The sequence below is a fragment of the Pteropus alecto genome, unplaced genomic scaffold, assembly GCF_000325575.1.
Source record: "Pteropus alecto unplaced genomic scaffold, ASM32557v1 scaffold76, whole genome shotgun sequence".
In the NCBI taxonomy this organism is placed as follows: Eukaryota; Metazoa; Chordata; class Mammalia; order Chiroptera; family Pteropodidae; genus Pteropus; species Pteropus alecto.
The window spans coordinates 25,948,080-25,965,320 of record NW_006443138.1 but is presented as its reverse complement, the minus strand read 5'-3'; the positions used below and the strand labels follow the sequence as shown (position 1 = coordinate 25,965,320).

Sequence of the window (17,241 nt, the reverse complement as noted above, 5' to 3'; positions counted from 1 at the left end):
TACAAGAGACTCACTTTGGATTAAGACACACACAGACTGAAAATAAGGAGATGGAAAAAGATATATCATGCCTCATGATGGACCTAAGGGTGTTGTGCTGAGTGGAGTAAATCAGATAGAGGAAGATAAATGCTGTATGATTGTACATATATGTGGAATCTATAAAGAACAAAACAAACAAAACAAAAACAAACTCAGATACAGAGAACATTTTGAGGGTCACCAGATGGGACAGGGGTTGGGAGAGGTCGGTGAAAAGGGGAGAAGGGATTAAGAAGTACAAATGGTAGTTACAAAATAGTCATGGAGCTATAAAGTATAGCATAAGAAATATAGTCAATAATATTGTAATAACTATGTACGGTATCAGAGGCGCACTAGGTTAATTGGGGTGATCACTTTGTGAGTTATATAGATGTCGATAATCACTATGCTGTACAACTAAAACTAATATAATATTGTATGCCAACTATAACTAAAAAGTAAAAAATATTTTAAGTATTAGTATTTACTGTTCAGACTCATTGAAATTTGATCCTTAAGGGACCTTCTGGTATGCATTTTGAGACCCTGCTTGTCTTTTCTCCTACCTCTCTGTTACATGATGCATATGAATAATCAGGCAGATTCCATGGGGCAGAGCAGGGAGGCAGTTGATCAGCTTCTACCCGAAGAATTTCATCATGGTGACCACAGCATCATTGTTCTTGGCTCTGGATTTTTTGAAATTCCCATCTATTTGCAGTATGTCGTATTTAATAAATGATAGCCTGCACTTAAGCACTCACTGTGTATGAGGCCCTGTTCCAAGCACTTCACAATTATTAATTCATTTAATCCTCACAATCACCCTGTGAAATAGATACTGCTAGCCTCACTCACTTCACAGGTGAGGAAACTGAGGCATAGAGAGAGTAATTTGCCCAAGGTAATACAATTAACATGGCAGAGCTGGAATTTGAACCTACATAGTAGCTCAGAATCTATGCTTTTAAACACTAACTTGTGCTACCACTATGTATAGTTAACCTTTGCTGTAGGACACATGGCTTTGGAATCAGGACTTTTCTACAAATCTGAGCTGGTTGGTTGCTGCAAGTGCTGTGAGTGGGCCCTGGAAGGCTGTTTCCTCTGTTAGGAAATGTAGTCAACCCAAATATAGATTAGGTTCTAAGAAGGGTCGTTGTACAGTGTTTACCTTAAGAATCACAATCTATAATTCAATTCATTTCTTTGTACTTTCCTTTCTCCCAGATTACAAAACAGTATGTTCCTAGTACTATTCTCTCTCTAAAATACAAACCTTTGGTGCTTTTAAACTTCTGTGGCTATAGGATAAGGAAGGAAGTGAAGGAAGCCTCCTCTAACCTGCGTATTGGTAGCAGAGCCTCTGATGATTATATTATTGCTAGGGCCTTAGCCAGAAGGAGTTCATGTTCAAGCTGGAATGTTTCACTGGCATCAAGAAGAATCATTATTAGTGGTTAAAGCAGAAGCAACCTACATTTTTTATTATGCAGAATATCTTGGGATTTAAGCTATTTTCTTCTCTTATTAATGTCAAATTGGAAACATCTTCAGTAATTGCCTTGTGGCACCAAGAACTGTACAAATTTGTCTGTTTAGTATTTGCTTTCCGGGTTTCTCCACCATACATATTTTTCACTTTGTAATATTTAATGGTAACACAATGATTTAAGGTAAACCACGTTTCAGGGGTGGTAAGGATTATGGGAAACATGTTTGCGTCTACTGAAGGGCCTGGCATATGCAGAGGCACTAAATAAAAGGTAAGGGTATTAATAGAGCCCAGATCTGGAGCCAGCTGGAACCACAGCTCTGCTACCTCCTTGCTTAATGACTTCAGACCAGTCATCTACTTTTTCCATCTATAAAATGGGAATAATTATTTTAATCTCAGATTCTTGAAAGGAAAAATAAAATATGTCAAGCATGTAGAAAATCACATGATGCTTAATAAGTCCTTAATGACTGGTAGTTTCTCTTTTTTAAATAAATTTTAAATATCTTGCCAACATCCTGTCCTCTCCCGGAACGTTTTCTTGAGACCTGCTTTTGCCCTTTAAACAAGTCATTGACTTCTTAGACTTTGGAGGATAAAAGGAGTCCTTTGTTTTTGTGTTCACGTTCTACTGAGTTGTGATTTTCCAAGGGACAAGGAACCATACTTGATAATCTTGCTGGTGCATTAAATTATTTTCAAAAGTTTTTAATTTAATGACTGCTTTCTTACAACATCACAAATAATGGATTGAGTTTAAACATGGGTGTTTTAGAAGGAGCAGGTGCCTGAGTTCCCTGCAACAGTTATGATGGTAACTGCAGGGAAAATGTCACTTAGGGAAGAAGGGAGTACACCTGTATATTCTGTACAGAGTAGATCTTAATATTTACCCTTTGGTAATTGATCACCTATATTTTGCTTAGAACAATACAAACCCTTGAGATACATCCTTTTCCTGAATATTCGATCTCTTGCGTGAATCAGATTGGTAACAATCCACAGTCCAGTCAGTCGTGAAAGTAATCCAGGACAGCCTCAGCTGCAGGTTCTCTGTCTCCTTGCAAGCAGCTGAGAGAATGTAAACATGAGGGACAACTGGCTGTCCCAGTGGGCCGTTAGTCAATGATTGACTCATGCAGCAGATACTACGGGCCTGTTGAGGAAGGAATGTGGGGCAGGACACAGGTGGTTTATTAGACATTCCCTCCTCTCAAAGCTTCCAGATAGTGAGGAAACAAATTTTACGCAAATACTTACTATACCTAGCAGAATAAGCCTTGTAAGGGGGGGTAAAGGCAGATTTTAGGGCAAGCACAAAAGAAGTAATCAGTTCTTAGCTGAGTGTGGGAATGGAGGAGGCTTTATGGTAGAAACAGTGTTTGAATCTGTACTTGAAAAGTAAATTGAGATGGAGGCATGGAAGGCCGTGCTAAGATGAGGAACCAGCAGGTGTTTAACACACGGAAGTAGGAAAGCACATGAAGTATTCAGGGCAGCTTGCTTATCGGACTAATGGAATAAGATGAAGGTTAAAATCTTAGACCTTGCTACAAATCTTGGTTCTTTGTCTTATTAGTTATAACCACAACTTACTTGATGCCTCCCCACTTCCAAGCCTGTAGAGCATAGCTAATGACACCTTCTTTGTGGAACTGTGGGGATTAAATGAGAGTATCTATAAAGCTCCAACCTCACTCTAGTGACTTTTACATAGTACGTGCTCAAAATATCATTATGGATAGGTCTATTGAAACATAGCTAAGATAGAACCCTGATCAGGAGAGTTTTAAATTCTTTGCTGAGGATCTCATACTTTAGGGAACTTTAAAGATTTTCAGAAGAAACAGGACATGAACCGATTCGTCTTTTGAAAAGATCATTTTATTTGACCCAAGAACGTCAGAGTTTGTATATGGATTGTCCTCATTTGAAGATCCAACGCAACTCCAAAGTAAGGTTGTTTTTACTTACTAGAAATAAATACTAAAATGTTGAATGAATGTACTTTTCATGGACATTAATTTTTTTTCTTTAATGTAATGCTTTTTATTATTTTGGTAGAACTAAAAGCAGCTTTTTATTTCTAATTGCTATTTGGTGACAACACTGCTGGCTTGCATTAGAAAAAATAAAATTGCTCAGAAATTTATTATTAAAATAATAACCATTATTGCAAAAGGAAAAGAAAATAATATAGATCAGTTTTCCTTCTACTTCCTCAAAACTATTTCTAAGCCCTATGTCATGGCTAATAGTGTTCTGATCTATTTACAACAAAATTCTATAAAATCATCTGGTACATATGTTTTCCCTACCCCTCCCCAGCATTTGTTAGAATACCAAAAACCCTGACCTGCAGAGAACAACTTCATTATGAGGCTTAGGTTTGCTGTGGGAATGTACTTTAGGACCTGAGTGCCAAATGCTGTTTCCTGGCAAGGTGTTATATAGCACCTTTTCAAAGAACACAAGCCTGTTTGTAACCCTTAGTGTGGCTTTTTCTGGGTGCCCTAGAAATGGGGGAAAGAAGCAGCTGTGCCAGTTGATGAGCTGGATATGTTTGATCACATTACCCTTATTACATATGGGAGTGAGAGTATAGTGTTCATCTCCAGGCATGATGACATACATAGCATCTGTAGATTCAAGTTCACCTACATTTTTTCACTAAGAGTCAGGTTAGGGTAAAACACATGGAAAAGAGAATAGCTTTAATGTCCAAAAATCAAAAAAAAAGAAAAGAAAAAGAAAAAAGCAGGGGAAGCAAAGAGACTAAGCACCAGATCTAACAGTTACTCTAAGTTTGGTTCTGAACTTCCTAGCATCCAAGGTAAAGAAGGAAACATAATTATTGTTACTGATAGACACCACTATCATATTCACTTTATTATTCCAAGAAGCTGTACATTAGTAGACAAATTACTTTCGCTTTCGTGTAGAGCACCTAAAATGAACAGCATGGATCAAAATGAAGTCATTTGGGTTCGTATTTAAGCTGCTTTTAAAAACCAGAAGTAGGTCAAATAAGATCTCTAAGGATTCTTCCAGCTCTGAAAGTCTTAACTTCTGTTACAGGACAGTGCTCCTGACATGAAGTTGTTCATTGTCATGTGTGCCTAAGAGGGCCCTAAGAACTCCTCAAAGAGCTCTTTCAGATTGCAGATGCTGAAAGACTGTAGGACTGTGCTGCATTTGTAGCTGTCGTTCAGAAATTTAAGCACATGTCCCTCCCAAGAATGACCACCCTCCGTGTTTGGGGGTTAAGGAAGGTGATGAATAGGTGCTGTAGGAAAAAGAGAAGGCTGGGGCCCCATTCCTGGGATAGAGGCAGACCTTCCTCTTCCACCTTCAGCTGCCTCGCAGGCCCTGGGTGGTTCTCTGCTCACTGCCTGAGGGCCTTGGAGACTCATTCTTCTTCCTCCTTTCGATGCCTCTACTCCCTCAGTTCCTGGGAGTGGTTCTCTTGGAGGAGAATGTGGTATTCCCACCTATCCTTTAGCTCTCAAGCCGAGTGCTCAGGTCCTTTTCCTGGGAGGGTTTTACTGACAGACCCTGCAAGGAACTGATGGGAATAACAAGCATGGGTGGGAAAGATTCCAGACTCGTCCCCCCAAAAGAGTTGTTAGTTTAGTGCCCAGGGGTTCTCACTTACCCCTTTCCTCAGTTTCTTCTGAGTGTAGGAACTCCTCAGTGATGTTTATTCTGTATTTAGTCCTAAAGTTGGGGCTTCCTGCTTCTCCCTCTTCAGAACTCACCATCTACCCACAAGAAGGAACTGAGACCTTCTTGCAAGAAGGCTGAGTTCTTAGGACCCAGGGCTGCAGAGGTGAGGGCAGGTGATAGGTGCTCACTTCGCTTTCCCAAAAGTGCCTATTTTCAAGGTACGTGGGGTCCCCAGAGACTCTTCTTCTTAGAAATAACCCTCTTTGGGTGTTGCTTTGAATCCCTCTACAGTTCTCTCTGCAGGAGACTGGTGGCTGTTCTTTACCTGCAATTGCTACTCATTATAAATTGCTTTATTTTCATTATCACAGCCTTCCTCTTCTACCCTTCAAGGCACAGTCTTTTTTAATCTGGCTTTTTTCCCCCCTTTTAATTTAATACTTGTGTAAATTATACAGTATGCAGTAATTCTTTACCAGGCCAGACTGATTTCGTAAGGAGTTAGTTTGTATTAATTGAAAGTGTGACTTATAAGCTATTTTGAAGAAATATTTATTTTCTAATGCATGTAACTCAAAGTGGGTTACTACTGTTGTCTGGTAAAGGCTTAGTGAGAAGATAATTATTTTTAATTACAGCATTAAGTGTAAGTGTTTAAAGGTGTTTGAAGAATTTGTTTTCAAGAACCTTTAACACTCTGCCTAATCCCTTTTGTACAGCCCTGTCTGTGGATAAAAGACTGGACTATCAAAGATACTGTACTCCAGCCCCCATTCCAAATGATCCTTGATTCCAGAATAGTGAGATTTACTTCTCCTGCAGTCAATAAACAGAACTTTTGATGCTACATATTTTCTTTTGTCAGAGATGCTAAAGGAAGGATAGAGGAAAATAAAACCTTTATGGTAAAAGTAGTGACTCAATTCCCATTCTGTACACTGTGAATTTATTTCAAGTTCACCATGTACCATTGTCAGACTTGAACTACAAAAGGAAGTGTTCTTTGTCTAAACAAATTAGAACGTTTTACTAATACATTTTACTAATATCTTTTTGGATACTATGTGATGACCTTTAAGATTTTTTCCACTTCTAGCATGAAGTAGGGGAAGTAGCTTTCTTCTAAAATATGGGTATTGCATATTCTGTTTAGGTATCCACATGAATGTATTATATGTCACAATAAGGATGCTTATCAAGCATTTGGTTTCTTTTTCCAGTATCGGTTAGCTCAGTTAGCAACAAAATCAAGTGTTCCATGCTAGGATCCGTGGTTTGGTTAGCTTCCCAGCCTTCAGTACTCACTGACTTGGGAGACATTTTGCAAGTATGTGTCAAGTGACCTCAACATAACAAGAAGGAAAATGACTTAGTAGTATTGTATATATTACAAGTGGGAAGTGATAAAGTTCTTTTGGAAGACTACAGAGGTACCTGTCAGGGCCCTGCTGAGCAGCACCGCTTTCTCCCAGTTCTGTCACCCCACACAGTGGAGGGTGTCTTCCCTTCTCTTCAGGTAAACCCACATTTATGTGCTGAGTGCCTTTTCCCTAGTGTCCAGATAATCAACCCCTCACTTGTTAGGCCCTTGCTTCTTCTCCATAGGTCCCTTATCTTACTTTTCTGATTCTTCTCTTTCATTTTCTTTTTTCTTTCAGTGATTGTAAACGCTTGGCCATAATTTTGATAAAAAGCAGTAAGCTTTTTTATCCTCATAAAATTATTTTGCCTAAGTCGCTGTTTACATTTTGGAGCATGGATGAAGACAAATGGATTTTAAAGGCTGTATCAAACCTGGGATTGGTGTGGCTCCAGGCACCAACACCAGGGCCCTGGGCAGGAAGTTACATGGAAGGTGATTTCAAGTTCCGTCTGAGGGAGAATTTTCTGACAGAGTAGTCTAAACCAACCCCAAAGCTGCCATACAAGTCTGAATAACCACGTTAGGGACACTATATAATGGATTCCCACATGGATGGTGACTGAGCTTGTACAGATCTTTGAAAGTCTTGCATATTTTATGTATTTGAGTTGAACCCCAGCTAAGCTATTTATTATCCATGGACCTCGAGAAACATACATATTCTTTACAAGCCTTGCTTTTCTCATAAAATGGGGTTGGTGTAGAGAATATATGAATACATTTTAAAAAATCGTTATGCCTGGCTCATAATAAAAATGCTCAGTCGTCGTCATTAGGCAAGCAGGCTCTGGAGACACTGAGTGGATTTCAGTCCTGGCTCTGCCATTTACTAGCTGTGTCCCCCTAGGCAATTTACTCAACTCTATGCCTAGTTTTCTCATTTGTAAAGTAGTAATAATAGTAGGACCTGTCCCCAAGTTTTAAACAAATAAAATACTGTGCATGTTACTAAGGTACCTTTCCTCCTGGATGTGTGGCAGGGTTGTACTTCCCTGTCCTGAACTTCCCTTGCAATTAGATAGGGCCAGTGTGGTGAGTGGAAGAAGTCACTGGTGTCTCTTCTGGCGGAGGTCTTGAGCGCCAGTGGGCTATTCATCAAGTTCCCTGCCCCTGCCAATACCACCGGCAACATTCCGGACGGCAGAGGCTCCATCACAGCCTGGGTCGCTCAGCTGACTAGCAACAGATTTGTTAGCCTGAGCAAGAAAAAAAACTTTTTTTTTAGCCACTGATTTTTTTTTTCATGAACATATAAAGGTTTTATTTAAGTCATTAATGAGGGAACTGGTAAAGAATACAAAAAATTGGTTCTCTGAGTGTTCTCACAATAAATGAAAAATTACTTAGATGCAGAACTAACATTCTACAGGGATAAAAAATAGCACCTTTAGAGTTAATGTTTCTTTAAGGCTGTACAGGAACAACACCTTATCAATTTCTACGGGTTAATGTTACAGAGCTGTAAACTCTGTACTTTTGTCAGTAGTGGATTGTTAGTCAAATAGACTGTCACCACAATTATACTTCCAGGAGTTTCAGATGAAGGTCAAGTAGGCTTATTAGAAAAAACTCTAGCATTATAGTTATTAAAAAAAGTAATCATCATTTTATTTTGTCTTTTTTTTAAGTTTGGGATAAATTTTCCTTTCAGAAACAAGTTCTTTACATGCCTTAATAAAAAAAAAAATATGGAACACTTCACAAATTTGTGTGTCATCCTTGCGCAGGGGCCATGCTAATCTTCTCTGTGTCGTTCCAATTTTAGTATATGTGCTGCCGAAGCGAGCACAGCCACTGATATTTTGACATTGTTTGTTACCACAGCGAAGCCTAGCACATTCTGACTGGCACACCACGGGAACAGCCTTAACTCTAGATCTGAAGTTGGATTCCAGCTAATATGAGTAAGAGTACAGAATGTTAGCAGTGTTGACTTGGACACCTAGGCCACAAAGATCAGTGAAAGTCTCGGGATACTGAACATGCACCTCCATTGTGGGCCTGTCTGTGAAACCAGCCAGTTTGAAAGACCTGACCCTTGCCTTATATGACTGAGCTCAAGCAGCTTGTCTTTAAGCAAAGGTTAACTGTATCCGGTCTCGGGACTGAGTAGGCAGTCATCTCTCCCCCTCATTCTGATCTCTGTGCCTCTGCACATCCTGACTACTCAAGTGGCCCTCAGAACCTCAGGAACTCCTGCCTCATTCCACACCTTTCAAGGGTTCCCAGGAGCCCCTCATTTCCCTTTTGTTCATTTTCCCTTGGAACTTTGAGGGGTAAATTTGAAATGTCACAGGGGACAGCTCTCCTTGGAAGCCTGAACAATGTGTTCGAACAGCACTGGTAATGATTGTGTTGTGCCTGGCATCTCGGTGAGTGAGCTGAGCTCACTTGCGTTGTGCTGGCGGCTTGGATTGTTGCAGAGATGACTCAGTGTCAGTTTTTGACGTCTGTCCAGGCCTTAGGCTTTTCCTTAGCCTTTGTTCTAGAACATTGAGGTGACGGTGGAAATGTTTCTGCTGCGGAAGGAAAACATTATCAGAAATGGCTTTTCACTGGGGTGCTGGTGGTCTGCCTTTCATACAAGGTATTAATAAGCAAACAATTCTGAGGAACTGAGAGGCTAGCAGTCATTTTAAAAAATAGCACCTTTTCTGCCAAAACCAAAATTTGTGTTCATTATTTTTAAAAGATTGGAATATACAAAAGCGTAATAAAAAGGATGATTCCTCATAGCCCATAGTACAAAGATAACCATTGTTAACACTTTGACACTTGTTTTCCTTTCGGTTTTTACATATAGATACATTTTTAAATGAATCGGAATGATAACAGTAGCAAATCTTTATTGAAACTTTCTCTGTGCCGGAAAGTCTTTAAGCACTTTGCATGAATTATCTTACTTATTCCTCACAACAGCTCTTTGAAGAACCTTATCTTCATTTTATAGAAGAGGAAACTAAGACACAGAGAAGCTAAGTCGTTTTTCCAAGGCCACACAGCTCATAAGAGTGGTGCCAGGATGGAAACCAAAGTAGTCTGTCTGCAGAACCCAGGGTCTTGACTGTTCTATGATACTATCCCACAGTACAGGCAAAGTTCTTGGAATTGGATTACATTTCGTGGAATTTCACAGTGTTAGCTCTGAGTTGTCTGGTTCTATCTCCTTTAGTCCATAGATTAGGAAATCTAAATCCTCAGGTATTATTTGATTTGTAAGAACACTGTGGCTGGTAAATGTCAGTGTCAAAACTAGAGCACATGTCTCCTGATCCACAGAGTCCATATGCATGCTGACTCAGGGATCCATGAACCTTTGTCCTCCTCCCTGTGTCCCAGCCCTGAAAAAGCTGCTCTGTACAGTTGACCTCAGTGTCGAGTCTAGATTAAAGAGAGAACGGAGGACTCTCATGGCTTTCTTCCCAGCACGTATGTGAAATTTCAGTTTGTGTTCAGGGAGTGTGTAGGCATCTAGTGATGATGTGTTAGCTGGCTCTTAGTTATCCCGCAGAGCTAGGGCTCTGAAAGGCTGAAAGGTGTGGCCCAGCAATAGGTCCAACTTTTCACCCTCATTAAACTGAGATTTGCTGCTGAGCGGTTAGAGTGATTGATTTGAGCTTTAAATGCTGTAGCTTTCCTCTGACCTGGACTCTCAGGACCTGGACTCCTGAGGACATGCCAAGCATTGTTATAACTTTAAAGTGAACCAAAAGTCAGCCAACCCTCTGTGCGTAAACATTCCTGTGTATACGAGGCTCTCCTGGCCCAGCAGTCTGTAAGGGAGCGAGGTCATTGTGTTAAGACACCAGAGATGGGTGGCCAGCTGCAGTGGGGTTGAGAATTAAAGGAGGAAGAACAGGTGATGACTTGCTGCTGTGGTTGATAAGGTAAGGTATAAAACATTCTGTATCTTCAAATCTGGTGGTGGACTTCTCAATAGAGACTACCAAGCAGGTTGTTTGGGGTTTTTTTTATAACTTAATCTGATCTTATATGAGCTCCAAGAGGGTAAGAATAAGTTCTTATGGATCTCCCAATGTAGGGTAAAAAAAGCCGAGATGAATACAGGATAGTCCAAACTAACGTATGTTGTTAGAAGTCAGGTTTGTGGTCATCCCGGAAGCAGGGATGATGTAGTTGTGATTCAAGGGGGCATGAGGGGAGTTTCTGCTCTGTTTTTTTAACTGGCTTCTAGTTACACAATGTGTTCCGTTTGTGAAAATTTATCATTTTATACTTACTAAATGTGCTCTTTTCTGAATATAAAGTATATTTCAATTAAATTTTAAAAGTCCTTATTTGTGTTTGTGTAAGTTGTTGCACAGTGATACTCAGAAAATCTCCACTTAGCTGAATCAATTTGAAATGATGTATATGATTTATTACCTAGGTATTGGGAAAAACATCTCTACCTGGAATCGTCAGGCCTCTATGGGCAGATCTTCCAAAGTTATTTTTTGATGCTATTAAAATGTATCTTAAGTGACTTCAGAGTAAACTCTCTTGAATGATGAAGAATGATGTCACTTTGGCTCAGCAAACATTAATTGACAGCCTCCTGTGAATAAAAGGCAGTGCTAGGGCAGGTTGGCTAGAGGTATGGCACCATCTCTTTCTGAAGGAGCCCGCGCTGTGGTGGTTAAACCCCATGCATAAGCGATAAATGAGGAGTAGGGAGGTGCCACAGAAGCAGCATGGAGGATCACAGAAAGGAAAGGCAGCTTTGCAATGGGACCAGAAAAAATTCATGGAAGAAGTAGCATTTGAAATGAACCTTAAAGCATATGTAGGAATTCAATAAGAAAAGTCGATGGGCGGCAGCCTGCGTTGTGAATATTAGACATACAAAGAAATGCCTGGAAAATTCACATACATTCTGGGAACTTTGGGTTGTATGGTTCATTTAAGATGACTGGTATCCATTAGGCGCAAGGTGAGGCCTGAAAGGTAAGATAGGACCTTACAGTGACCAGGTTGTATTATTTAATTGAGAGGCATTAGGGAGCCAAAGAAGGTTTCTGAGAAGTAGAGGAGCATGATTAGATTAGATATCTCCAGTGAAATCAACTTTCTAGCCTCATGATCATACTGTTACTTCGTCTGCCCAAAATAATGATTTCCTAGGTTTTAGTGCATTCTATGTTACTGTAATTTGAGCCCATTCCTTTTTGAGTCCACTCATGAGCTGTAGATACATAGCTTCCTTGAGCTTTCTGTGGTCATCTCTCTAGGACCTGAAGATGATGATTATTATATGCCTTCTTTAGTCCCTACACCTATCTTTCCCTCTTAACCAGATGAAGTCACAATTCCTTTATCCTTTTTTCATACATCATGTTTTCTAGTCTCATAGCGATTTGGCATTTATTTCCTTCCAGCCTTTCCTATGTGATGCTCTTCTGCTAGATTAACAACTAGCGTCTCTTATTCATGGAAAAACTGTGTGTGGGAAGAGAGGGGGCAAGAAATAATGTTAACAAATTTTTGTAAGTTGCGAAGGGAGCCTGACCCACCAAGCTGGGATTGTGTCCCACTGTGTCCTTGGGCTCCCTTCTCTGGGAAAAAGCACTGGGTAGGATTTTTCATATGGCAAAGTGTTAATAATACTCATTTTTGGAAATGATCCACATTCAAGTCTGGGTCACTTAGGCAGTATGAGGTCTGTTAAGTTATTATCTTATTAATTTTTTGCTCTGTCAGCTACTGTCCCCTGGAAAGAAAAGTTAATGTGCTGAATATTGTCCTATCTCCCATTAGAATTCTATTGAGACTCTATATCAAGGCATTACTCTAATCAAAGCATTGTTAACTTGACAAGTAAGATGCTTCATTTTAGATTGTATGAATTTTTGTTTAGAGATTGTATTCAAACTCTACAAAGACCCATTTTTAGTCTTCTGGGGAAACTATTAGTAGGGTGTCCTGAGAGCAAAAAGGACTTGACTTAGGGTGATTTGATTCAAATCCTGACTCCTTTAAGTCTCAGTTTCTACCTGTTCTGTGGATCGAACATAGTCTTTGTCTGGTGTGGTAGTGAGGATCAAACAAGACCACCCTATGAACACCCACAGTGCCTGGCACACAGGCTGCATTTGCCTTCCCTTTCGGAGCACAGACTAGTGCTGCTGCCTCAGCCCCTGCGCCGAGATGCTCAGTGATGCTCTACAGCTCTTTTCCCCCAGTGGCCCTTGAGTGAGAAAGCTGTTTCACATGTCCTTAGTATAATTACTGATTTTTTGAAATATCACTTTGGTTATGGTTTACGGTGGTTTGTTTCCACATCTAAATACTATTGTTGTATTACTCAACTATTAAATTTAATCTTGTACCATGTTATTCCACTACATCTGTTTAATGATTCCATTAAGAAAATTATTTCTTGTGTTGATGAGTGTACCCGCTAGAACTTTCTTTTCTTTTTTTCATTCTCCTTCTATTAAATGATGAGTTTTGAATTGGATGCATTTCCCACAGTGGTGAAGTTCACTGTAATTGGGGCATGGAAGGCATCCCAGTTACCTGAGCACTCTGGGAAATCAGGACCGACTGGTAATCTAATTCGATTATGCACTTCTACCTTGGCAACTAGCAGTTACTATCGAATCAGACAGGAAATTGGATACCCTGGGAGATCTGAAATCTCACAGTAGACATGGATACATGAAGGAGTTAGACTGTCCTGTGTTCACCTTGAGAGGATAGTAGGGAGATTTTTTAAAATTTGAGACTTAAAGTATGTCTCTTGTGTGCGCAGAGAGTCTATCATTGGTCATTATCTCTTTGACTAAAAATCTTAAAGTGCCTTTTCTCCTCTGTCTCTTTCAGGTAGAACGTCATGACATGAATACCCTAAGCCTGCCCCTGAACATCCGCCGAGGGGGGTCAGACACCAACCTCAACTTTGATGTACCAGATGGCATCCTGGACTTCCACAAGGTCAAACTCAATGCGGACAGCCTGAAACAAAAAATTCTAAAAGTAACAGAGCAGATAAAAATCGAGCAAACATCCCGCGACGGGAATGTTGCAGAATATCTGAAACTAGTCAGCAGCGCGGACAAGCAGCAGGCTGGCCGTATCAAACAGGTCTTTGAGAAGAAGAATCAGAAATCAGCTCACTCCATTGCCCAGCTACAGAAGAAGTTAGAACAGTATCACAGAAAGCTCAGGGAGATCGAACAGAACGGAGCCTCCAAAAGCTCAAAGGACATTTCCAAGGACAACCTGAAGGACATCCAGCACTCTCTGAAAGATGCCCACGCCAAGTCTCGAACTGCTCCCCACAGCCTAGAGAGCGGCAAATCGGGAATGCCAGGGGTCTCCCTTACTCCACCGGTGTTTGTCTTCAATAAGTCCAGAGAGTTTGCCAACTTGATCCGGAATAAATTTGGCAGTGCAGACAACATCGCTCACTTAAAAAATTCCTTGGAGGAGTTTAGGCCCGAGGCGAGTGCCAGGGCCTATGGGGGCAGCGCGACCATTGTGAACAAACCCAAGTACGGCAGTGATGATGAGTGTTCGAGTGGCACTTCGGGCTCTGCCGAAAGTAATGGCAACCAGTCGTTTGGGGCCAGTGGAGCTGGCATGCTGGACAGCCAGGGGAAGCTCACCGTGATCCTGGAGGAACTGAGGGAGATCAAGGATACCCAGGCACAGCTGGCCGAGGACATCGAGGCGCTGAAGGTGCAGTTTAAGAAAGAATATGGTTTTATTTCTCAGACCCTGCAAGAGGAGAGATACAGGTATTTCAGACAATTCTCTTAAAATTCTTTTGGAAGCATGAGTTACTGACCTCAGTGAGAATGCTCGAAAGTGTTATGCTGATGGTTGTGTTTTTCATAAAGAGGAATATGGATCAAAAGGCATTTAGGTATCAATAGTTCTTTCTATCCTTCATAATTCTAAGTTTTATAATCTGTGACTTACAACTTGACACTTTAGAAAAAGACATTATATTTTGGGGTTTGTTAAAATATCACTACATAGTTAGTCTGTGATATTAAGCTGCTGATTCAGTGACTTCCCTTGGGAAGTTTCATTAACTAGTTCATAGATATGCATATGATTTTCCTCCATAATAACTATCAAGTGAAAAACTAATTCATTGTCCAGCAAGGTCGATTTTATTTGATACACCAATCTTAAAGTCTTTATATAGCATATATTTTTTATGTACTGTATTTTGCTCATTAAACTTTTCACCCTAAATGAAGTGTTCAAAAGAAATTTTAAGATTAAAATATAAATTTAAATCTTGTGGATTATATTAGCTAATTTTGAGTCAGCTGCTTTGTAAGCTGTCTTTTACGTGCTTACAGTTTATTAATAAAAAGAGTGTATGCCCAAATATGATGCGATTTCCCACCATTTTCTCAATAAGTTTTTTGGTCAAAATGAATATGTTACTTATAAAAATGTAGATAAAAAAGTGAATACTTACCACATATTGTAAAATTTACATGTTATTTTATATCTGATACATAGTTTTACATTTGTATTAATTTAGGAATGTGGCTTTTTTCAGATCATATTTTATAAAACATGTTTTTAAACTTTCCGCATACATACTTGACTTTGGTTTCTTCATCACACGATAATTATTTTTGAGTCACAACTTTTCCAGAGAATATTAACCTTAATTCTATCTGAACAGTTTGAGATACGGTACTCTTTGGATCCAAATTTTATCCCAAGTCACAAATATCCATTTACATAAATTAAGGAAAGTTTTTGTTCTCATTTGTCATACAGTAATATTTGTGATCTTAATGATTTAGCCACTGGCTATATTCCTTACTTTAAGAGATCTTAAAATGCTTGTTTATGACACCAACATTGACACCTGTGAGAATGAAATTCAATCTGTATTGGGTTTTGTTTTGGTTTTTTTTGTCTCATTTTTTAAAAATGATTCTTATCAAGTACCCCTTATAAGCATCTAAAACTGGCATTGATTGAAGTCATTTTAGGCTAATGCATCTTCGCCAAATAGTACTTCCTATTTCAAAATAAATATTATAAGTTTATATAAATATAAGACAAATCCCTCTTCTCAGAGGATAAGGGCTGGGAATGGGAATCTTTGTGCCTGTTACTTTAGATTTGGACTTTTGGAAATGCCACTTGATACCCTATCTATAATTTATAATGAGTTTAATTTGTTATTGGCACTTAAGTTCCAAGAGCTAAAACATGTATTCAGAATCCGTGTGTGCACTGAGAAATAATGGATGGAACTGGCCTCCAGTGCAGTAATCCTTATAGACACTCTGGCGTATGAGAGCTGAGCCTGTGAACCGATAGGCACTGTAGGGTCAGAGGAGGGAGAAGCACCAGAATGCCAGGAGGTCCTCACCTTCAACAGTTTCCAAGACAGCTCTGTATCCCGACCAGCCATGGTGAATGCATCAGTGACGAGGTCTGTCTTGTCGTCACCGTAGCCAGCCAAGGTGCTGATCTGATGTGGTGGAAAAGCCAGATTTGCTTTGCAGGAAACCTCAGCGGTGAGGACAGAGTTAGGACTGCAGAGACTGGTCTTTTCTGAAACTGGAATTTAGTGTTATTCAAAAAGTGTGTTCCCTACAGGTGGACTTTTCTTTTGGAAACACAGTCTGCCAGGAGATCAAAACAAGACTAGGGGCGCTGGTGGTAGTGAGATATAAAGGATGTCATTCCAGAATGTGCTGTAGGACACCTTTGGAATGTCATGCTCATCTCTTTACAAAGGTACGAGCGACTGGAAGACCAGCTCCATGACCTGACGGACCTGCATCAGCATGAGACAGCCAATCTGAAACAGGAGCTGGCCAGCATCGAGGAGAAGGTGGCCTACCAGGCCTACGAGCGCTCACGGGATATCCAGGTGCCTTTTCTCTCATCATTAGACATATGTGCTCTTCCCAGTCATTAATTCATTTAACAGACCAGGTGCTTTACTCCTGAGCCCTGAAAGATTTCTGGCACATGGAGCAAATATTTCTTTTCCACTTTATTAACTCCATTAGCTCATCTGAAGAAGCCATATTGTTTACTTTATGCCTAAATTAGTTAACAAATATGTATTTGTTAAGCCCATCATCTATACCCTACTCTCTCCACCACAACACAAATTACTCAGAATTTTAAAACATAAGACAAACCTCACCTTTATAATCGGAAGATTATACCCCTTGACCACCTTCACCCATTTTGCTTCCCACCACCACCTCTGGCAACTACCAATCTGTTTCCTGTTTCTGTGAGTTCAGTTTTTTCAGATTGCACATATAAATGAAATCATACAGTACTTGTCTTTCTTTGTCTGACTGACTTCACTTAACATAATGCCCTCAAGGTCTGTCCATGTTGTTGGAAACAGCAGGATTTCCTTCCTTCTCCTGGCTGTATAGTATTCCATTGTAGATAGATACCATATTTTCTTTATTTATCCATCAGGAGATGCTTAGGTTGTTTCCATGTCTTGGCTATTGTAAACATAGGGGTACAGGTATCTCTTCTGTAGATACTAATTTCATTTCCTTTAGGTATATACCCAGAAGTAGAATAGCTACATCATATAATTTTAATTTTTTAAGGAACTGCCATACCATTTTCCATAGTTACTGACTGCATCAGTTTACATTCCCACTGA

At 39.9% G+C, this 17,241-nt stretch overlaps 1 protein-coding gene and 1 non-coding gene across 2 annotated transcripts in view; one reads left to right on the top strand and one right to left on the bottom strand.

Annotated features, from left to right (window-relative positions):
• The window catches only part of TMCC3 (transmembrane and coiled-coil domain family 3), a 113,052-nt gene that overhangs the window by 91,251 nt on the left and 4,560 nt on the right, over positions 1-17,241 (top strand). Inside the window, exons 2-3 of the mRNA XM_006923835.3 lie at positions 13,437-14,353; positions 16,338-16,473. Of these exons, the coding sequence (XP_006923897.1) occupies positions 13,452-14,353; positions 16,338-16,473 (1,038 nt within the window). The 5' untranslated portion in view covers positions 13,437-13,451. The remainder of the gene's footprint in view (positions 1-13,436; positions 14,354-16,337; positions 16,474-17,241) is intronic.
• Positions 8,294-8,400, bottom strand: LOC112472528. Its single transcript, XR_003043634.1, has one exon. It is a non-coding gene; the product is annotated as a U6 spliceosomal RNA (small nuclear RNA).